At 37.4% G+C, this 23,800-nt stretch overlaps 2 protein-coding genes across 2 annotated transcripts in view; both read left to right on the top strand.

The window, feature by feature from the left end:
• Positions 1-23,800, top strand: part of LOC126336491 (farnesol dehydrogenase-like) — a 138,018-nt gene that overhangs the window by 19,030 nt on the left and 95,188 nt on the right. The gene's annotated exons all lie outside the window — the stretch shown is intronic.
• On the top strand, positions 4,243-6,517 carry LOC126336490 (uncharacterized). The gene is made up of 4 exons (XM_050000234.1): positions 4,243-4,871; positions 4,968-5,115; positions 5,194-5,269; positions 5,440-6,517. The coding sequence occupies exons 1-4, from the start codon at positions 4,573-4,575 to the stop codon at positions 6,141-6,143; spliced, it is 1,227 nt and encodes a 408-aa protein (XP_049856191.1). The 5' UTR covers positions 4,243-4,572; the 3' UTR covers positions 6,144-6,517.

Genomic DNA, 23,800 nt, shown 5'->3' with positions numbered 1-23,800 from the left:
CTGTTTTTCACTACCACAATGGTGGAATATTTTTTTCTACTGCTATACAACAACAGTTACAGCTGTAGCACTTCATGCATGTTTCTAAATTCCTTTTTTCTTTCTTTCTTTTTTTTACAAAACGAAATAATACATTCAGATGTGAGTTAGTTATTCCTACCTACCACCTTTTACACTTTATAGTAATAGAAATTCTTCTATAAATAGAATGGGACATCAACAAGAAACTATCCCATTTTTTTGTAAAATTTCACTGCTATCCGTAAGACATTTTGTATCAGTGGGTAAATGATCAAAATTTTTGTTGCAGCATTGTGAAACCTTTTTGTGATAAAGACACCCTTAATACGGAGTAATGACTGTCATTTTTCCTTTTGGTATTGTAATTATGTAACTCTTGTTCCTTTTGATCTGTAGTAGATTATTCATGAGGGAAAAAATATACTGTGAAGCAGTAATGAGGATGCCCCATTCCTTAAACAGATGTATACAAGATGATTGCTGATGGCCACCAGGGAGTTACCCCAGAACATTATTCCACGTAACTTTGTTGTTGTTGTTGCGGTCTTCAGTCCTGAGACTAGTTTGATGCAGCTCTCCATGCTACTCTATCCTGTGTAAGTTTTTTCATCTCCCAGTACCTACTGCAGCCTACATCCTTCTGAATCTGCTTAGTGTATTCATCTCTTGGTCTCCCTCTACGATTTTTACCCTCCACGCTGCCCTCCAATACTAAATTGGTGATCCCTCGATGTCTCAGAACATGTCCTACCAACCGATCCCTTCTTGTAGTCAAGTTGTGCCACAAGCTCCTCTTCTCCCCAGTTCTATTCAATACCTCCTCATTAGTTATGTGATCTACCCATCTAATCTTCAGCATTCTTCTGTAGCACCACATTTCGAAAGCTTCTATTCTCTTCTTGTCCAAACTATTTATCGTCCTCATTTCACTTCCATACATGGCTACACTCCATACAAATACTTTCAGAAATGACATCCTGACACTTAAATCTGTACTCGATGTTAACGTCATGGGCAAACCTCAAAGTTTTTATTTCTTCTCCATGGATTTTAATACCTACTCCCAACTTCACTTTTGCTTCCTTTACTGCTTGTTCAATATACAGATTGAATAGCATTGGGGATAGGCTACAACCCTGTCTCACTCCCTTCCCAACCACTGCTTCCCTTTCATATCCCTCGACCTTTGTAAGTGCCATCCGGTTTCTGTACAAATTGTAAATATCCTTTCGCTCCCTGTATTTTACCCCTGCCATCTTCAGAATTTGAAAGAGAGTATTCCAGTTAACATTGTCAAAAGCTTTCTCTAAGTCTACAAATGCTAGAAACGTAGGTTTGCCTTTCCTTAATCTTTCTTCTAAGATAAGTCGTAAGGTCAGTATTGCCTCACGTGTTCCAACATTTCTACGGAATCCAAACTGATCTTCGCTGAGGTCATCTTCTACCATTTTTTCCATTCGTCTGTAAACAATTCGTGTTAGTATTTTGCAGCTATGACTTATTAAACTGATAGTTCGGTCATTTTCACATCTGTCAACACCTGCTTTCTTTGGGACTGGAAATACTATATTCTTCTTGAGTCTAAGGGAATTTCGCCTGTTTCATACATCTTGCTCACCAGATGGTAGAGCTTTGTTAGGCCTGGCTCTCCCAAGGCTGTCAGTAGTTCTAATGGAATGATGTCTACTACTGGGGCCTTGTTTCGACTTAGGTCATTCAGTGCTCTGACAAACTCTTCATACATTATCATATTTCCCATTTCATCTTCATCTGCCTCTTCTTCCATTTCCATAATATTGTCCTTAAGAACATTGCCCCTATACAGACCGTCTATATACTCCTTCCACCTTTCTGCTTTCCCTTCTTTGCTTAGAACAGGGTTTCCATCTGAGCTCTTGATATTCATGCAAGTGGTTCTCTATTTTCCAAAGGTCTCTTTAATTTTCCTGTAGGTAGTATCTATCTTACCCCTAGTGAGATAAGCCTCTACATCCTTACATTTGTCCTCTAGCCATCCCTGCTTAGCCATTTTGCACTTACTGTCGATCTCATTTTTGAGACATTTGTATTCCTTTTTGCCTGCTTCACTTACTGCATTCTTTTATTTTCTCCTTTCATCAATTAAATTCAGTATCACTTCTGTTACCCAAGGATTTCTCCTAGCCCTCGTCTTTTTACCTACTTGATCCTCTGCTGCCTTCACTATTTCATTCCTCAAAGCTACCCATTCTTATTCTACTGTATTTCTTTCCCCCATTCCTGTCAATTGTTCCCTTATGCTCTCCCTGAAACTTCTTTCAGTCTGTACAACCTCTGGTTCTTTGAGTTTATCCAGGTCTCATCTCCTTAAATCCCCACCTTTTTACCGTTTTTTCAGTTTTAATCTACAGTTCATAATCAATATATTGTGGTCAGAGTGCACATCTGCCCCTGGAAATGTCTGACAATTGAAAATCTGGTTCCCAAATCTCTGTCTTACCATTATATAATCTATCTGAAACCTTTTAGTATCTCCAGAGTTCTTCCATGAATACAAACTTCTTTCATGGTTCTTGAACCAAGTGTTAGCTATGATTAAGTTATGCTCTGTGCAAGATTCTACCAGGCAGCTTCCTCTTTCATTTCGTAGCCCCAATCCATATTCACCTACTACGTTTCCTTCTCTTCCTTTTCCTACTGTCGAATTCCAGTTACCCATGACTATTAAATTTTCGTCTACCTTCACTATGTGAATCTGAATAATAATGTGACATTATTGAATGAAAATATGTCAACTTTGTGATTAGTCTTTGCTCAATGTATGCAATACTTCTGAAGTGCAAATGTAGACTAAGTAAGTTGTTTTAGGAGTCCCAAGAATGTGCTTCTTCCAGTTTAAATTCTCAGCAATATAGATACCTAAGAATTTTGAACTGGAAGTGATCATCCACAGAAAACCAGACAATGATACATTTAAAAATATTTACCATTTCTTCTCTTTCTGTATGTAAACTTCGATTGATTAAAATGCTAGTGTCATCTGCAAAAAGAACTAATTCTACTTGTTGTATATCTCACAGAAGATCGTTTACAGGAACAGTAGTGGACAGAGGGGAACCCCATGTATGATTTCTCTCTGGTCGGAATTTTGTTCCTACATCTACATGACTACTCTGCAATTCACATTTAAGTGCTTGGCAGAGGGTTCATCGAACCACAATCATACTATCTCTCTACTATTCCACTCCCGAACAGCGAGCGGGAAAAACGAACACCTAAACCTTTCTGTTCGAGCTCTGATTTCTCTTATTTTATTTTGATGATCATTCCTACCTATGTAGGTTGGGCTCAACAAAATATTTTCGCATTCGGAAGAGAAAGTTGGTGACTGAAATTTCGTAAAAAGGTCTCGCCGCGACGAAAAACGTCTATGCTGTAATGACTTCCATCCCAACTCGTGTATCATATCTGCCACACTCTCTCCCCTATAACGCGATAATACAAAACGATCTGCCCTTTTTTGCACCCTTTCGATGTCCTCCGTCAATCCCACCTGGTAAGGATCCCACACCGCGCAGCAATATTCTAACAGAGGACTATATTGCTTGTTTTACTAGGTACAGTTTACTGCATCATTTTGGTTAGATATGATATTATCCATTGGTTGCCTTTACAAACAGTTCCATAAAACGTCAGTTTATCTAGGAGAATGTCTTAAAGAGGCCGCAGAAAATACCAACCGGCCCTTGTAAAATCTGGTGAGCGAACGTGTAAATGGCATTCTCATTAGATCAGTCTTTCTGAAACCCGAACTGCCCTTTGCTAAGGATGCTATTGTTGCTAAGGTGACAAACTGTTCTAGAATACATCATCTTCTCAAAAATTTTGGAGCATGATGTCAGCAGTGAAACTGGAAAATTGTAATAAGAATTACTTTTAGGTATGCAGCGATTTAAAAATGTACTATGTGTTATTACAATGTGTTACGTGACCACTGTAATTGAATTGCAATTCTTCCCTCTTTCGTCAAATTTACTGTCATGCTAATGTGATAAAAGAATAAGAATAATGAAATGTTTTTAAATGGAATTTTATTGTTTTATTTTAGTGCGTATGCAAAGCATATTGAGGTCACCACTTCGAGTAAAACAGAAATTTTGTGAACTGTTCCGAAATTTGAAAAGGAATATATGTTTTGCTAGCGATTTCTTTTAACTTATCACAGGTTATTCTCTTTTCAATCTGCGAAGTTGGGTACCCTGATGGTCGCTGCGTTCCAAAACAAACCACAAGTGTCAGATAATTGTTTAGTGTTTACAGATTACAATGATTTTACTTAGTGTTTTCACGTTGACTGCTCGGCTTCATTGCGCTGTTGTGCTGTGTATAGCTAGCTGAGCTTCGTATGAAGTGCTGCCGTTCGTTGCGTGTTTTATATGTTATTTTAAGTTAAAAACAAAACAGTGATGTGTTCGTGATACATCGTTTTACAGTCAAGTATGCCTGTGGGTGTTAACTATACATTTTCTCAAAGTTAATTAGCAATTATATGTATTTATATAACAAAATAATATGTCAGAAGAAGTATTGGCGGCAGCGGCGTTAGCCCTGATTATTTTAGCTAAAAGGAGAAAAGAACGTCGAAAGAAAAGTAAGCGTTGCTGGGTGCAGCCCTGGCTGCAAGCAAGAGATGAAGAAGGAAGAGGAATTTATAATACGTTAATGAATGAAGAGAGACCAGAAGATCCGCTTGAATTTTCCAGATTTGTGCGGATGGATTGTGCATGTTTTGACAAGCTATTGTCATTTATTGGCGTGCATATTCGTAAGGCAAACACCGTCATGAGGGACTCAATTTCGCCGACCCAAAGGTAAGACAAATTCGTTTCTTCTCAGTGTGTCTTTCATTATTATGTTAGTTGTTTTATCTGCCGGTACTGTATATCTTGCGTCCTATTGTTCTACAGGCTGGCAGTAACATTGCAGTATTTAACAACAGGAGAGACCTATCAAAGCCTGTCAGTTGCTCACAGAATTTCTGTTCCATGTATTTCGAAAATGGTTATGGAAGTGTGTTCCGCAATTTGCAGTACATTGAAAGACAAGTATTTAAAGGTGTGTACGTGCTTTATTTTTGAGGAGTCGACAGGTTCAATGTGCAGGGGTTAAATTTTAATTCATATTATGTTGCAGGCTCCGGCTACAGAGAAAGAATGGGAAATAATTGCAAGAGAGTTCCATGATTTATGGCAGTTTCCACATTGTATAGGTGAGCTACATGCTACATGTAGATGCAAAGTCAATGAGCTTTTTAATTCTAATTTCTGAATAAAAATATGTCAACATATTGAAACCATTATGGGTATATTTAGATTAGTATTTCAAGAGCACTACTAAAATGAACTGTATTATTTGTACTTCCCCTTACTTTATTTTCAGGTGCTCTGGATGGGAAACACATTGCATTCTCTCCTACACAATTTAGTGACTCTTTTGACACTAAGAAATTTAATAGCATAGTTTTGCTTGCTGTTGTGGATGCAAGATATCGTTTCATACTTGTGGATATTGTTTGTAGCAACAAAGGCAATGATGCGGATGTGTATGTCAATAGCAAAATTGGTACTGCACTGCAAGAGAATTCTCTCAAAGTTCCACAGGAAAGAGTTCTTAATTGCAGCAGCATTTCAGTACCTTATGTAATGGTAGCAGGTGATGCTTTTAGCCTACTGCCATATATTGTGAAACCTTACAAGCACTGTGAAGGTGAAAAGTCCAAAACTTTCAACAGCAGATTATTAAGGGCAAGACATGTAGTTGATAATGCTTTCAGTATTCTGGTACGCCGTTTTAGAGTTGTGTTACGTACAATAAAGCTACCTATAGAGAAAACTGAAGTTCTTATCAAAACGGTGTGTCTTTTACATAATTTCTTGATAGATGAAGCAGACAGCACATATCTGTCAAGCATGAACTCTGTGAACACTGGCCAAGACCAAGTAGAGGGTACTTCTTGCAGTGAGGATTGCATTTTGCAAAGCATCCATCAACAACAGGAAAACCACATATCATCGACTGCAATAGATGTCCGTGACAAGTTTTGCGAATACTTCAGCACCAGTGAATATGTACCACAGCAGTAGATTTTTGTAAAGAAATTTACTGTCATATATTTTGTAGGAATACTATTAAATTTCTATTTTGAGTATTCTGCAGCTGGACATACCATGTGATAATATATTTTTATGGTGTCTCCTTGTGTATGTTTGAAGTGTTGGTGGCAGCTGTTGGCAGATAAAAGCGCTTATTTATTTATTTATTTATTTAGCCTGCTCTGATTAGGGCTATTCAGCCCTCTCTTATATCTGACCAGCATTTCAGACATAAAGTACTTTTTTTTCACATCATAGTTACCTAAGAAATAACAACTGTTGTAAGACAAATAGTACTACAATGATTTGAGTGTCTGTTGTGACAATCTGAATAAATAAGACTGGCTATGAATTAATAAAATTAATACTAGCTGCACTTGTACTACTACTACTACTACTACTACTACTGCCACTGATAGTGGTAATAACATATATGAAGTATTTATAGGTATACAAAATAGATATTTTCTGATACAGCAAGCTCTGGGGAAAGGAAATTCAAAGAGACTGCACCTGCTAAGAATACTATGAAAAGAGGAAGATCTGCTTGGAAAGAGAAGTATACAAGGGTAACAAGTGTGTTCAGATGCAATGGTTATCATTATTTTCCTTCAGTGAATATGTCATTAACAGTATTCTAAAGCTAGGGATGTCATTCAGTTCTCTAATATAATTAAGGATGTTGTTTCAGAATTGATTTGCTGCTACTGAGGAGGATTTTGAGAAAGTGGTTGAAAGATGGGGTGGGCAGAACGGATTTTGTTCTGATGCAATGGGTTCTCCTGCTGTGTTGTTCAGACAAAAGCTTTAAAATCAAGGGGAGAGATGAGGGACAGTGTACATTGATAAGATATTAGAGAAGATAGAGGGCATGGAAATCTGTGACACACAGTCAGGATAGCTATGTATGTTGTTGTGGTGGTCTTCAGTCCAAAGATTGGTTTGATGCAGCTCTCCGTACTACTGTCTTATGTGCAAGACTCTTCATCACTGAGTAGCTACTGCAGCCTACATCCTTTTGAATCTTGTTACTATATTCACCTCTTGGTCTCCCTCTATGACTTTTACTTCCCACATTTTCCTCCAGTACTAAATTGTTGATCCTATGATGTCTCAGAATGTGTCCTATTAACTGATCTTTTCTTCTATTTAGGCCATGCCACAATATTTTTTTTTCGCCCCAGTTCTGTTCAGTACCTTCTCATTAGTTGTGTGATCTACCCATGTAATCTTCAGCATTCTTTTGTAGCACTACATTTCAAAAGCTTCTATTGTCTGTTTGTCTAAACTGTTTACCATCTATGTTTCCCTTCCATACATGCCTGCACTCCATACAAACACTTTCAGAAGAGACTTCCTGACACTTAAATTTATTCACAATGTTAACAAATTTCTCTTCTTCGGAAACTCTTTTCTTGCCATTTTTTATATTCTTGCTAATTCATCAGTTATTTTTCTACTCAAATATCGAAGCTTGCCTACTACTTAAGTGTCTCATTTACTTATGTAATTCCCTCAGCATCACATGATATTACAACACTATATTCCATTGTCCTCGTTTTGTTTTTGTTGATGTTCATCTTATCTCCTGCTTTCAAGACACTGTCCGTTCCATTCAACTGATCTAGCAAGACCTTTTGCTGTCTCTGACAGAATTGCAATGTCGTCGGCAAACTTCAAAGTTTTTATTTCTACTCACTGGACTGTAATTCCTACTCCATTTTTTTCTTTTGTTTCCTTTACTGCTTGCTCAATGTACAAATTGATAACATCGGGGATAGGATAAAACCCTGTCTCACTCCCTTCTTAACCGCTGCTTCCTTTTCATGCCCCTCGGCTCTTGTAACTGCCCTCTGCTTACCTTACAAGCTTTTCCCTGCATTTTACCCTTCATAACCTCAGAATTTCAAAACAGTATTCCAGTCAACATTGTCAAAATAATTCTCCAAGTCGACAAGTGCTATAATCATAGGTTTGCCTTTCTTTGACCTATCTTCTAGGATAAGTCGTGAGGTCAGTATTGCATTGCATCTTCCAGTATTTCTCTGGAAGCCGAATTGATCTTCCCCAAGTTAGCTTCTACCAGCTTTTCCATTCTTCTGTGAAAAATTTCTTAGTAGTATTTTGCAGCCATGACTTATTAAACTGAATAATTTGTTAATATTCACACCTGCCAGAACCTGCTTTCTTTGGTATTGGAGTAATGAGTTTTGTCATGGCTGGCTCTTTCAAGGCTATCAGTAGTTATAATAGAATCTTGTCTTCTCCTAGGTCCTTGTTTTCACTTGAGTCTTTCAGTGCAGTATCAGTTCTTCTCATAGTACCATATCTCCCATCTCACTTTCACATACTTCTTCTTCCATATCTATAATACTGCCCTAGAGCACATCTCTCTAGTGTAGACCCTCTATATATTCCTTCCACCTTTCAGCTTTCCCTTCTTTGCTTAGAACTGGTTTTCCTTTTCTTCAAAGGCCTCTTTAATTTTCGTGCTGACGGTAACTATCTTTCCACTATTGATATATGATTCTAAACTCTTACAATTGTCCTCTAGCCATTCCTGCTTAGCCATTTTGCACTTCCTGTCAATCTCATTTTTTAGAAGTTTGTATTCCCTTTCACCTACTTCATTTATTGCATGTTTATAGTCTCTTCTTTCATCAGTCAAATTCAGTCTCTCTTGTGTTATCCAGGAATTTTTACTAGACCATGTCTTTTTACCTAACTTGATTCTTTGCCGTCTTCACTTTTTCATCTCTCAAAGCAACCCATTCTTCCTCTACTATATTCCTTTCACCTGTTCTAGTCAACCTTTGGCTAATACTACCTCTGAAACTCTCAACAACCTCTCATTCTTTAACTTCATCCAGGTCCCATCTCCTTCATTTCCTACCTTTTTGCTATTTCTTCACTTTTAATCTACAGTTCGTAGCCAATAAATTGTGACCAGAGTCCCTGGAAATGTCTTAAAGTTTAAAATCTGATTCAAAAATCTGTCTTGCCATCATATAATCAATCTGAACCCTTCCATTGTCTCCAGGTCTCTTCCCTGTAGACAATGTTCTTTCTTCAGACTGGCCTCAGCAGCCTGAGACTGTGTGTGTGTGTGTGTGTGTGTGTGTGTGTGTGTGTGTGTGTTTTTTGCGACATAAAATCCTTGCTGTATGGTGAGTAGCAAAGTATCCATCTCCTAATATTGTCATACAGTGTATTACAAAGAGGTACGGCCAAACTCAAACTTTCAGGAAACATTCCTCACACACAAAGAAAGAAAATATATTATGTGGACATGTGTCCAGAAACGCTTACTTTCCATGTTAGAGCTCATTTTATTACTTCTCTTCAAATCACATTAATCATGGAATGGAAACGCACAGAAACAGAACGTACCAGCGTGACTTCAAACGCTTTGTTGCAGGCAATGTTCAAAATGTCCTCCATTAGTGAGGATACATGCATCCACCCTCCGTCGCACGGAGTCCCTGATGGGCTGATGCAGCCCTGGAGAATGGTGTATTCTATCACAGCCGACCACAATATGAGCACGAAGAGTCTCTACATTTGATACCAAGATTGCATAGACAAGAGCTTTCAAATGCCCCCATAAATGAAAGTGAAGAGGGTTGAGATCAGGAGAGCGTGGAGGCCATGGAATTGGTCCGCCTCTACCAATCCATCGGTCACTGAATCTGTTGTTGAGAAGCGTACAAACACTTCGACTGAAATGTGCAGGAGCTCCATCGTGCATGAACCGCATGTTGTGTTGTACTTGTAAAGGCACATGTTCTAGCAGCACAGGTACAGTATCCCGTATGAAATCATGATAACGTGTTCCATTGAGCGTGGGTGGAAGAAAATGGGGCCCAATCAAGACATCACCAACAATGCTTGCTGAAACGTTCACAGGAAATCTGTGTTGATGACGTGATTGCACAATTGTGTGCGGATTCTCGTCAGCCCACACATATGATTGTGAAAATTTACAATTTGATCACGTTACTGACGAAACTAAAATGAGCTCTAACATGGAAATTAAGCGTTTCCGGACACATGTTGACATAACATCTTTTCTTTATTTGTGTGTGAGGAATGTTTCCTGAAAGTTTGGCCATACCTTTTTGTAACAACCTGTATAATGAACACAGACATTCATAACCAATTCCAGGCACTTTGAGCTTTCCTGAGAAAGTCCATGCAGGGTAACATTGCTCTAATGAATAATTGGCTGTATAAGTGTTTGTATAAGTTTCTTTTATTGTTTTGTTGTGGTTTTTAATGAAATTTTTTTAAAGAAATTTGACAGTAAAGTGAAATAGAGATGCAACTAATCATTGCAGTTCCTTGTAAGTCATTAATTTCACTACTCAAGTGTATGAGGTTTGTGACATACTGATACCTAAAGCATTCCTGTGACAAGCATGCATTAATCGTATGCATGTCCTGCAAAACACCATGTCATGATGTATACAGGCAGTCACATCACAGAACTTAGCATCATACATAGTTTTGAAACATTCTTAAGAAAATAGTGAGGGTTATTGATGACAGAACAATGAGAAAGTTTTAATGATGCTGGCTGAGGTGAAGTTTACAGTGAACCTAATGCAAGCTATAAAATCAAATTACTTCTTAATAAGTTTGTAGCCTTTTTAAAACCACTGTTCTCAAACCAAGAATTAAGTTTAGAATTGGAAAGTGTTCAAAGAAACACCCTATCACTATAGTTTCCAGAGTATTTTCACAATGAAAAACATAAATCTACATGATAGTCAGAACAAGAAGGGGTCTCGAAATACTTCATTACTATAAAGAATACAACATTTTAAGAAACACTGTAAAACATCCAAAAGTGTGTACAACTTATTAGAAGTTGCTATATCAGATTATGAAACCAAATCTTGTTGGTGCTGCTGCTGTTATTACTGTTGGTCGTTATTACCATCGTCGTCACCCTTAGTCTGAAGACTGGCTTGATACCGTTCTCCATGCTAGACAGTCATGTGCAAGTCTCTTCATCTCTGAATAAGTTCTGCAGCCACAATCCTTTTGTACCTGCTTGTTATACTCAGGCCATGCCCTGCATTTACAATTTTTTGTTAGTAAGTTTCATGCTGCATGGATCGTTTTGCACCATAAATTGTAATGATGTGGAATGAGTCATTTTACATTCATATGTCAAATTAATCTGTAAGTATGGTTACATACCAGTTACAGTATTTTTTAAATATATACCTGTCAGTTAACCTTTTAGACATCACAATAATAGAAATAGCTTCAGCAGGGAGACATATGGTGTTGGGCTTATCTCTGTTCTGAGGCACCATGACTGACCTTATTTAATCTCTTCTGTAAGGAACATTCATTTAGAGTCGGAATGGCTGCTTGAATCAGGTATGAGGTCTCATGTAGGTGTAGTTCCTGTTGACTCTATCAGTAGGTGTGACTATACTAGGCATGGCCTTCACCTTGGAAGGGAAGGGAAAATGGTCTGGGCTAATAGCAAATATCTAAAGAAAGAAGGGGGGGGGGGGGGGGGGGCACTATGGCACTCTTACATGTCGTAAATCACAAATGGTTACAAGTGGCAGAACAGCAGTTTTTTCTGGGCAGGAAAAAAGGATGTTCACAGGCAGGTAGAAAATGACATTCACATTGATAAAACAGGTAACCAAAAAGCAAATTTTAATATACACAACTGATGCAAACAGCCTATAACTGAAACTGGAGATGTTCAGAAACAGACAGAAAAATTAGTACCCTTATTGCATCAGACTATCCGAGGACTGAGGGGTAAGCTTAAAGAGTTGCTTATTTGGTTTAAGAATTAGAGTTCCAACAAACCAGTTGACATAAACTGCCTCTCTGCACATCATTTGACCACTGGTATAGATATGTTAAATGTTACAAAATTTAATATAGTCTCTTACTTCTGTAGAGAAAATATGGAGAAAGGAGGAGTTGCCACGTGAAACTGTTTTAATTTCAAGAATACTGAGGTTAATAAATTTTGCTCAGAGCAGCAATTAGAAACTTTTGCAGCAGAATTAGTATTCCAATATAAGTCCTTTATAATGGTAAGTGTATACAGAGCACCTTTAGGAAACTAACATCTTCATTTAAAAAAAAATCTGGAAGTTCTGTTGTCCCATCTCAGTAAAAAGCAAAGAAATAGTAGTTGCTGGTGATTTTAATATGGATTTATTGAAAGTTCTGTCAGTGAACAATTTTGCAGTGAATAACACTGTCATTCAGTTTAATTTTTACTATGGCCTTTGGATTTTTAGATGCTCTTGAGACAACTATTGATGTGTCTTTGTAGACAAATGTAGGGAAAAAGACACATGTCACAAAACCAGTAATAGATGGGCTATCTGACATGATGTACAGCGTCTTATGTTAAATGTTGGAACTTCATAGGATATAAAATCTACTAAATCCGAGTACAGGAGGGTAATAAATCTGTACAAAAATTGAGAATTTTAAGTGAGTGCTCAATTACACTAATTGGATGGATGTTTACAATACTTCTGACACTACTGGAACATATGAAGTGTTCATTAGTAAAGTTACTTCCTCATTTGAAAATTGTTTTTCCCTAAAAATAACACAAATCAAACAGAAATCTAAAAATTAACCATGAGTTACATAGGGGCTAAGGTATTGTGTGGGACAAAAAGGAATCTGTGTCTGCTATCTAGAAACAGCTTTGATGTTAGCATTGTAATCCATTACAAAGAATACTGCAAAATATTGAAGCAAGTAATCCAGAAATCTAAGCAGCTTTATTATGTAAAAAATATAATTACATCAGGCAACAAAATAATGCCTATGTGGGATGTAGTGAAGACAGAGGTAGGTGGGGCCACAAAGGGAGAGGAACAGATAGCTCTAAAAATAAATGAAAAGTTGGTAACAAGTGCATGTAGTGTTGAAAACCTCTGAAACAAGTATTTTGTTCCTGTTAATGACATCTTGGGGTTATCAGGTGAGTAAACAGTGCAATGGGACATCTGAGACCAGTCTCTACAAATAACTTCAGTAGAATGGAAATCACATTCACTTCTCCCAAAGAAGTAGCACCCATCATAAAATCCTTAAAATCAAAGTATTGTATTGGTTATGATAACATGTCAACAAAGTTAGTCAAAGGGTGTTCATGTGAGTTGAGTTCTGTCTTAACTCTGTAAGTACCATGATCCCCATTTGGAGATTTGTCTTCGTAACAAAAATTTTGCAATTGTTGTCCAGACATTGAAGTTTCATCAGTTATTGTTAAATGAGTGAGTTGTACACTTATTTTTGTGAAGAAGCTACATTTTTAAGCATTACAAGAGTTGCACATTTTCAAAATGGTATAAATTATATTATTATGTAAATACTTCCAGTATCTGTGTAAAGGCATGTTCTGTAAAAATCTGAGAAGATATTTATTGATCATTTGTTGACCTGTATTCATTTCTGCATCACACCTGTCTGACCTTCAATCCCCATTTGGGGCTCATTGCAGTTTCCATGCAAAACTTTATTTTGCTTTTCTTTGCCTCAGGCATAATGAGTCACTATGAAGCACTTTCTATGAGGGAAATTGAAGAAATTGTAAATGACTCAAACTTCATGGATTATTTTGACATTGATGGTGATGTGAATGAGACCACTGTCGAGCGCCTTCCGGATTGTGTAGCTGGGATGTCTGACTGTGAAGACATCAAGGAAAATGTATTTGAAAATACGGTTCCATCTGATGTGCCATATTCCTGTGAAATTCATGCCAATCAAGAAAAGGAAAATTAGGTACATGTAGGCCCACAAAAGAAGAAAGCAAAAGATATTATCACTTCTAATTCGACAACAGAAAATGCGACTTACTCTAAAACCTACCCTGATACAGCAGAAATTGAACAGTGAAAATCCAGTTTAGTTGCAGCACCAAAAGGAAAATCTGTCGTTGACTGCTTTGAAGAATTTTTTTATGAACAGATATTGAACTTGATTGTCAGTGAAAGTGTCCGATATGTTGCACAGAACAATAATAATAGCTATGAGTTATCCAATAGATACATAAAAAGTTCATTAGTGTACTACTCTTCATTGGATACCATGCTCATCCACATGAGAAGCTGTACTGGAATGAAGATGAGAACTTTGATATAAGGTGTGTACAACAGTGTATGAGTCGCAACAGATATCTAGAAATAAAGTACCACCTTCATTTTAATGATAACACAGGTCTGAACAGAATCCCACCTGATGAAAGGGTAAACTTATTAAAATTTGTCCACTGATGGATTTACTGAATAATAATTTCGTGAAATTTCAAGTTTTTTCTCACAGCCTGAGCACTGATACGCAAATTGTCTGATATTATGGACACCATTACCGAAAACAGTTCATTCGCAGGAAAATAGTGAGATTTGGGTTCAAACAGTGGACCATGTGCTGTTCTAGGGGTTTCTGTTACCATATGTCAGTCTGTGAAGGAAACTCGAAGGATGCAAGTGATGTTTCAGTTCTGGGACTTGGCAGATTAGTTGTGTTGAACAAGATTTCTTTTCTGTAGACTCCTGAATTTCACAAAATATATTTTGATAACTTTTTCAGGAGCTACTGTTTGATGACATAGTTCTCAGAAATGAGAATAAGAGCAACTGGAACTGCCCGTATGAACTGAATGAATAACTGTCCAATAGAATCTTAAAACAGCACGAAGAAGAAGTGAAGGGGAGTGAATGACTATAGATTTGACAACTATATGGAGATAATGGCAGTAATGTGGAAGGGTAAAAATTGTGTAAGGCTCTTGTCAAACCATGAGACAGTGTATCCAGTAAGCCAAGTAAAGAGATGGAGTAAAGCTGAGAACAAAGAAGCGAAAGTTCCACAGCCAAGAATGATTTTCAGAATATGGAAGTCATATGGGAGGTGTGGATGAACTGGACTGGAATGTGCAGAAATATTGTGTGAGAATTCGAGATAAGAAATAGTATTTCCCATTGTTCACCAATGCATTAAATGTAACGTTGGTCAATGTGCACGTCATCTACTGCCTCTCGAATGAAAATATTTCACTGCTTCAATTCCAGAGGATGGTGGCAGTGAAGTTATTCAATCATATGCTGCTTCTGATCCGAAAAGAGCAGGACATCCATCATATCCAAAATCATCGCTTTCCAATTGAACTCAGGACTTCTGGAAACAGACATGTGATTGACTGCACACCACTGGGGAAACAAAGAAAATGTGCAATTTGCAAGAAAAAGTGAGGGAACAGTGTTTCGTGTGAAATGTGGGACCTCATATTCATTGTTTTGCTGTCTCGCACAAAAAATAAAAGAAAATGTAAAAAGAGTGGCATGTACCTTGATCCCCATTCACTACATTTACATCTATGTGATTACTCTGCTATTCACAATAAAGTGCCTGGCAGAGGGTTCAATGAACCACCTTCAAACTGTCTGTCTACTGATCCACTCTCAAACGGCGTGTGGGAGAAACGAGCACTTAAATTTTTCTATGCATGCCCTGATTTCTCTTATTTTATCTTGATGATCATTTCTCCCTATACAGGTGCGTGCCAACAGAATGTTTTCGCAATCGTAGGAGAAAACTGGTGATTGAAATTTCATGAGAAGATCTCGTCACAACGAAAAATGCCTTTGTTTTAATGATTGCCACTCCAGTTCTGTGGCACTCTCTCCTATTTCACGGTAATAAAAAATGAGCAGCCCGTCTTTGAAGTTTTTTTTGCTGTCATCTGTCAGTCTCACCTGATGCAGATCCCACACCCCACAGCAATACTTCAGAATAGGGCGGACAAGTGTGGTGTAAGCAGTCCCTTTTGTAGATGTGTTGCACATTCTAAGTGTTCTGCCAATGGATCGCAGTCTTTGGTTTGCTCTACCCACAACATTATTTATGTGATCATTCCAATTTAGGTCATTTGTAATTGTAATCCCTAAGTATTTAGTTGAATTTACAGCCTTAAGATTTGTGTGACTTATCACATAATTAAAATTTAGTGGATTTCTTTTAGTACTCGTGTGAATAACTTCACACTTTTCTTTATTCAGGGTCAATTGCCACTTTTCACACCATACAGGTATCTATCTAAATCACTTTGCAATTCATTTTGATCATCTGATGACTTTACAAGACGGTAAATGACAGTACCATCTGCAGAAAACTTAATGGGGCTACTCAGATTGTCTCATATGTCATTACAGGAACAACAGGGGGCCTTTAACATTTCCATGGGGAACGCCAGATGTTACTTCTGTTTTACTTGATGACTTTTCATCTGTTTCTTTCTGACAGTTTGGTTTGAAGACGTTTGTGAGGAGTGGTGTCGAAAGCCTTCTGGAAATCTAAAAGTATGAATCAATTTGGCGTCCCCTGTCAATAGCACTCATTAATTCATGAGTATGAAGAAGTAGTTGTGTTTCACAAGAGTGATGTTTTCTGAATCTGTGCTGATTATGTGTCATTAAATCATAATTCACAATATTCAATACAGTATATGTTCCAAAACCCTAATGCAAATTGACATTAGTGATATGGGCCTGCAATTCAGCAGATTACTCATATTTCCCTCTTTGGGTATTGGTGTGACTTGAGCAATTTTCCAGCCTTCAGGTAGAGAACTTTCTGTGATCGAGTGGTTGTATATAATTAATAAGTGTGAAGCTATTGAATCAGCATACTCTTAAAGGAACCTGACTGGCATGCAATCTGGACCAGAGGCCTTGCCTATGTCAAGTAAATTAAGCTGCTTTGCTATACCGAGGATATCTACTTCTATGTTTCTCATCTTCACAGTTGTTCTTGATTGGAATTCAGGAAAGTTTGCTTCATATTCCTTGATAAAGGAGTTTCGGAGAACCATATTTAATAACTCTGCTTTAGTGGCACTATCATCAGTGACTTCACCATTGTTATCACGCAGTGAAGGTATTGACTGCCTCTTGCCGGGTGTCCTTTACATGTGACCAGAATCTCTTTGGGTTTTCTGCCAGATTCCAAGACAGACTTTAATTATTAAAAGCATCTCACATTGAAGTACGTACTATATTTCGACCTTATGCAAAACTTTGCGAATCGTGGGGATATTACGTTCTTTTAAATTTGGCATGCTTTTTTCGTTGAATCTGCAACAGCGATCTGACCCATTTCATATACCATGAGGGATCAGTACAGTCACTTATTAATTTATGTAGTATATATCTCTCATTTCCGTTGATGCTATCGCTTTGAAAACATTCCACATCTTTTCTATGCTTACGTGATAAGATCAGAAGGATTGGAGACTGTCTCTTAAAAAGATGTTAAGAGTATTTTTAAATAGATGTACTTTGTGTTCCTTTTTTATGATTGTGAGTGTTACGGTATTCAGCCTAGCAGCAACTGCCTTGTGGTTGCTAATCCCTGTATTATTCATGATACTCCCTATTAGTGCAGGATTATTTGCTGCTAAGAGACCAAGTACACTTTCACAACCATTTGTGCTTCGAGCGGGCTCCTGAATTAATTGTTCAAAATAATTTTCTGTGAAAGCATTCAGTACAATTTTGCAAGACATTTTATGCCTGCCACTGGCTTTAAATGTAAAATTTTTGCAGCATATCGAGGTTAGATTGAAGTCACCACTGACTATAATTGTGTGAGTAGGGTACATATTTGAAATGTGACTCAGGTTTTCTTTGAACTGTTCAGCAACTATATCTTCTGAGTCGGGGGGTCAGTAAAACAATCCAATTAATAGTTTAGTCCGATTGTTAAGTATAACCTTTACCCATACTATTTCGCAGGAACTACCTACTTCAATTTCACTACAAAGTAAACTACTTCTAACAGCAATAAATACTCCACAACCAAATGTATTTAATCTATCCTTTCTGAACACTTAGGTCATATGACAAAATTTCAGCTGAACTTATTTCTGGCTTTAGCCAGCTTTCCAAACATATAAGTATCTGAGCTTCAGTGCTTCCTACTAGGGCTGGGAGCTCTGGTTCTTTCCCAACACAGTTATGACAATTTACAACTACAATACTGATCATTTCTACAACTACCTTACTCTGTTTTACCTGCCCCCTTTAAGAAGGATGCCCTTTCTTTGGTTTCCTGAGACCCTCTAACCTAAAGAACCATCCAGTCCCTCCCACACAGCCCCCACTACCCATGTAGCCGCTTCCTGTATGTAGTGGACTCCTGACTTATTAAGCAGAACCTGGAAACCCACCACCCGATGGCACAAGTCAAGGAATCTGCAGCCTACACAGTCGCAGAAATGCCTGAGCCTCTGAATCAGACCCTCCACTTTGTCTGCATTAAAGGACCACAGTCGGTTCTGTCGACGATGCTGCAGATGGTGAGCTCCGCCTTAATCTCGCAAGCAAGACATGTAGTCTTTAACGTTTCCACTAGCCGCCCGGAACCAGATAGAATCTCCTGCGATCCAAAGCAGAACACATCATTGGTACGAACGTGGGCCACCACATGTAGTTGGCTGCACCTTGTACTATTCATGGCATCTGGAAGCACCCTTTCCACATCTGGAATGACTCCCCCCCCCCCGGTACGCACACAGAGTGCACACTGGCTTCCTTCCCCTCCTTGGCATCCGTGTTCCTAAGGGGCCCCATTACGCACCTCGGTGAACGCCCAGACCTTGTGGGCCAAGAAGCATCCTCTGGAACAGGGTGGATGAATGTATCTGGCTTAGAGACTTCCTCAGCCAGAGATAACACCTGAAAGCTGTTCGTCAAATGAACCAAGAAGGCTCTACGATCAGCCCCTCAGAAAGTCTTTCGCTGCCTGCCAGGCTTTGGAATGATGTTCCACTTGACCATGGATGAGGAGTCAACCTCAATGCAGGCAATACCCGGGGCGGCCACAGCAGTGGACCAATCGGGGAACACGCAGGGCGTGCTCGATATCCCTTGCATCCCCGTGTCTGATGTCCGACAGTGATGCTCCTTGGCAGCAGCCTCAAGCTGGGTGAGGGAAGCCAACACTGCCTGGAGCTGTGAGCAAAGAGTCAACAACTCAGCTCACATCTGTACACAGCAATCACAGTTCCTATCCAATACTGAAGTCACTCCTGTTTAAAGTTCATGTAAATATGTAAGAAATGAACAGTGTACATGCCTTATCAGCAGCAGGAACTTGTGGTGCTCTGTCACTGATGGTCTAACTGACACTGAGCTGTTCTAACAAAAACAAACAAAAAGCCTGTACAATATGAGGGTCAATACAAGGGTTGATAACAAGTGTGGTAATGTATGCTACACTGTTGTTAAAATAAAAGCCTTTGCCTAGTAAGCACTCAAACATGCAAGAAATTACAAAAATAAACTAGTAACTACACAGAAAACTGAAATTAAGTCTCTCCTGTTTGAAGCTCATATAAATATGTAATAAATGAATGGCGTAAACCCCATTTGGGAACTGATTAAAATAAATCATTTATTTCAAGGTTATTGCATTTTTTTATTTTATATTCAGTTTCCTCATCGCTATGTTAATCAGGCAACACAGAAATGAATTGATTGAAGAAAAAGATTTGGTACTTAATGGGTTAAGTTATATGTGTCATTAATGTCTTACCTGTGGAAAATTCCGACTGGCTAAAGTACGTTAAAGTTAAGCCTATGTACACGAAGGGCAATAAAGAGATATCATCAAACTATTGACCAATTTCAGTAATGCTGGCTTTCAAAAATGTTTAAAAGGGCTGTGCTCAAGCAGCTTCGTAAGCATCTGACTGCAAATAATATATTGTTCATGTCACATTAATGGTTCCAATATAGAGAAGGCTATTTACATGCACCATTGGAATGTAGTTTATTCATTAGATAACAAGTTATAGGCTACTGGCATTTTCTGTGACCTGTCAAAAGGCTTTGACTGTGTGAATCACAGTATTCTCTTAAATAAATTAGAAAATGGTGCTGTCACTGGCAGTGTTGCGAAATGATTCAACTCTTGCCCAGATACCAGAAAACAAAGGGTGTTGTTGTGAAATACCTGTAGAGTAAGCAGTCAGTCTTCATCTGATTGAGAATTAATTACATGTAGTGTTTCTCACGTTTCCATCTTGGATCCTTTGCTTATTCTTGTGTATATTAATGACCTCCCGTTTGTTACATTGGCAAATGCTAACTTTGTTTTGTTTGAAGGTGACACTAACATAGCATTAAATAGCAAGTCAGGTACAGATTTAGATATGGCTGAAAATTAAATTTTCACTGACATTACTAAATGGTGTAAAGGTAATTCACTGTCATTAAACCCTGAAAAAGACCAACTGTAAGCGGTTCAGAACCTGAATGAGACCGCCTTCAAGTACTTATATAACATATGAAGAAATGTAGATAGAAGATGTTGATAGTGCTAAACTTCTGGGATAACAACTTGATGATAAATTCATTTGGGAGGAGTATACCACAGAATTGCTGAAGCACCTAAACAAGTCTGCATTTGTAATGCAAATGATGTCAGATTTAGGAAATATAAATTTTTACAAAAAACCTTGCATATTTTGCATACTTTCATTCTGTTATGTCATATGGGAACATATTTTGTGGTAACTCGCTGAACCGAGTAAGAGTTTTTAGACGGCAAAAGTGTGTGTGCAATAAGGCTCATTTGTGGTGTAAATTCAAGAACATCATGTAGAAACTTGTTCTAGGAACTGAGTATTCTAACCACTACTTCACTGTATGTTTATTCCTTAATGAAATTTGTTTAAGTAATATGGCTGCTTCCAATCAGTTGCTCAATACACATTATCAATATTGGCAATAAGAACACACTACATAAAGACCTAAAATCACTTACCTTGGTCCAAAAATGGGACCAAGAACACTCATTTTGAAAAAATCACCAGCAACTACTAAAAACTCGGTTTCAGATAAAGCACAGTTTAAACAGAATTTGAAAGACTTTTTAGTAGGTAACCCCTTCTACTCTATACATGAATATTTTAACAGGGGCTGTTGGACCAGTGTATGTAAAAATGTCTGCTAGATTTCAGTTTTGACAGCACTCTGTTTCATTCTAATAGTGTATTGATTTTGCAAGCATTAGAAGTTCCAATTTACTTTAGTATATTCACATATAACTCCTGATAAATGATGAGGGAAATGAGTATTATGTTCAAAGGTACTGTGTTTTTTATGTTCTACTTTCTGAAATGTTCCACATCCATGAGAATCATCTCATCTTTGGTCTGTGGAATGAAAAGTAAATCTAATCTAATCTATGGAATAGGACAATTTGTCAAGGAGGAACTTTTCTGTTTGTTTTCAAATTTTACTTTGCTATCGATCAGACATTTTATATCAGTGGATAAGTGACCCAAATTTTGTTTGCACCATTGTGTATCTCTTTTTGTGCTAAGACAATCTCAACATGGAGTAGTGAATATCATTTTTCCTTTTGGTATTTTAATTATGTACATCATTGTTACTTTTGAACTTTAGTGGATTATTTACACTAAACTTAATGATGGAATAAATATACTATATACTGTGAAGCAATACTCAGAATGCCCAACTCTTTAAACAGAAGTCTAAAAGATGGGCATGGGTATGTACCACATATTATTCTTACAGTTCATTTTTGAGCAATGAAGAGTGTCTTTCTTGAAGATAAGTTACCCCGAACATTTTTCCATGTGACCTTATTGAATGAAAGTATGTCAGCTTTATGATTTCTCTCTCCTCAATGTATGAAATGATTCTAAAGTGCAAATGTGGATGAACTAAGTCGTTTTAGGAGTTCCAAAAATGTGCTTTTTCCTGTTTAAATTCTCATCACTGTGGATACCTAAGAATTTTGAATTTTCCACCCTGTATTTTATTTCTTCTTCATGTGTAACATAACATTGGTTTAATGCCCCTAGACGAGCAGAACTGAATATGTTGTATCTTTTTAAAATGGAGGGTGTGCCTATCCACAGAAAACCAGACAATGATACTTTTAACAACATTGTTTACCATTTCTTATCTTTCTCTGTGTATGTTTGGTTTGATTACAATACTACTGTCATCCACAAAAAGGACTAATTCTGCTTTTTGTATATTAGATGGAAGACTGTACACTTGCTGTTTGACGAACAATAGTGGAAGTAAGAGTGAGTCTTTGAGAACCCTATATGTGATTTCTTCCCAGTCAGAGTTACAACCGTGGACTATATTAGCTGGATTACTGAATATAAATTTCTGCATTCTTTTGGTTAGGTACATCTTTATCCCACTGGTTAGCTATATCATCAATCTCATAAAACTGCAATTTGTTTAGGAGAATACTGTGATTCAGACAGTCAGGTGCCTTAGGTTGGTCACAGATAATACCCACCAGAGGTATCTTATTAATTAATGGTTGTAAAATTTGGTGAGCGAACATGTAAATGACACTCACAGTAGAGCAACTATTCTGAAACCCAAACTGTGATTTGCTGAGGATATTATTGTAGATAAGGTGAGATACTATTCTAGAATACATCACCTCTTCAAAGATTTTGGAAAATGGTGCCAACAGAGAAACAAGTCATTTGTTATTGACATCTGCCTTATCACCTTTCTTAAAGAGATGTTCAACAATGGCATATTTCAATCTCTCTGGAAAAATCCCTTGAGTTAGTGATGCATTACATATTTCAAATAAGACTGGGCTTATTATTCAGGAAAAAATATTTAGTATTCTATTTGAAACCCCTTCAAAACCAGATGAGCTTTTATTTATGAGAGAATGTATAATTTTCTTAATTTAGGGAAACAGTGATAAAAAAATTTCGTGTGGCTCACATGTTTTCCACATATTGCTGTAATTTTTCTCTTAAAGTGTTTGTCCCTATGATTTTTACTATATTTAAGAAATGATTATTGAAGATGTTTGATACCTGTGACTCATCATTTATAGCCCTGCAGTTCAGTTCAGTAGTGGTGTTATCATGTTCTGTGGCTGGTTATTCTGTCTTTCAGTACATTCCATATAGCCTTACGTCTTGTGTTGAAATTATGTGCATGTTCCTTGATTTTTTTAAATAAATTTTGATAGTAAATTGGAGTAATTTTTATAGTGCAGTATCTCTACTTCTTCTTGTCAGCAGATAAGTTTCCCTTTTTGTTTCACAAAATACTTTAATTCCCTCTTCTGTAGTTCTTTTGGTTACAAAATTAACTATTCCTTGATGCCTCAGGATGTGTCCTCTAAATCTATCCCTTCTTTTAAATTTTTTTTGACATATGGATGTTTTCTCACTGATTAGATTCAGCATCACTTCATTTTTTATGCAACCTGATATACAGTACCAGACAATTACTTGCTGGAAAGACATCTTAAGACTTTACTTTAAATTAGCCATAAAAATATTTCTTATTTTTAGCATTGATTTTCTTACTTTTGCCAATATGCATTTTATTTACATTTTTCTTCTGCTATCATCAGTTTTTTTTTCTCCTCTGGCAAAATGGCAAATCTCATCTACTATCTTTAGAATATGATTTCCACACGTATTGAATTTAAATCATAGTAGTGTGGAATATCGTTAAAACAGTGTCAGGTAAAGAAGTCATAGGGGGTGACACTTACTCTGTTAAAGAGAATGTGTGCCTTATTAAAAACACTTCATGTGTTGCTGGTATTTT

This window comes from Schistocerca gregaria, chromosome 2 (assembly GCF_023897955.1).
Source record: "Schistocerca gregaria isolate iqSchGreg1 chromosome 2, iqSchGreg1.2, whole genome shotgun sequence".
Taxonomy (NCBI): domain Eukaryota; kingdom Metazoa; phylum Arthropoda; class Insecta; order Orthoptera; family Acrididae; genus Schistocerca; species Schistocerca gregaria.
The sequence above is the reverse complement of the archived record's forward strand: the minus strand, read 5'-3'. Positions and strand labels throughout refer to the sequence as shown.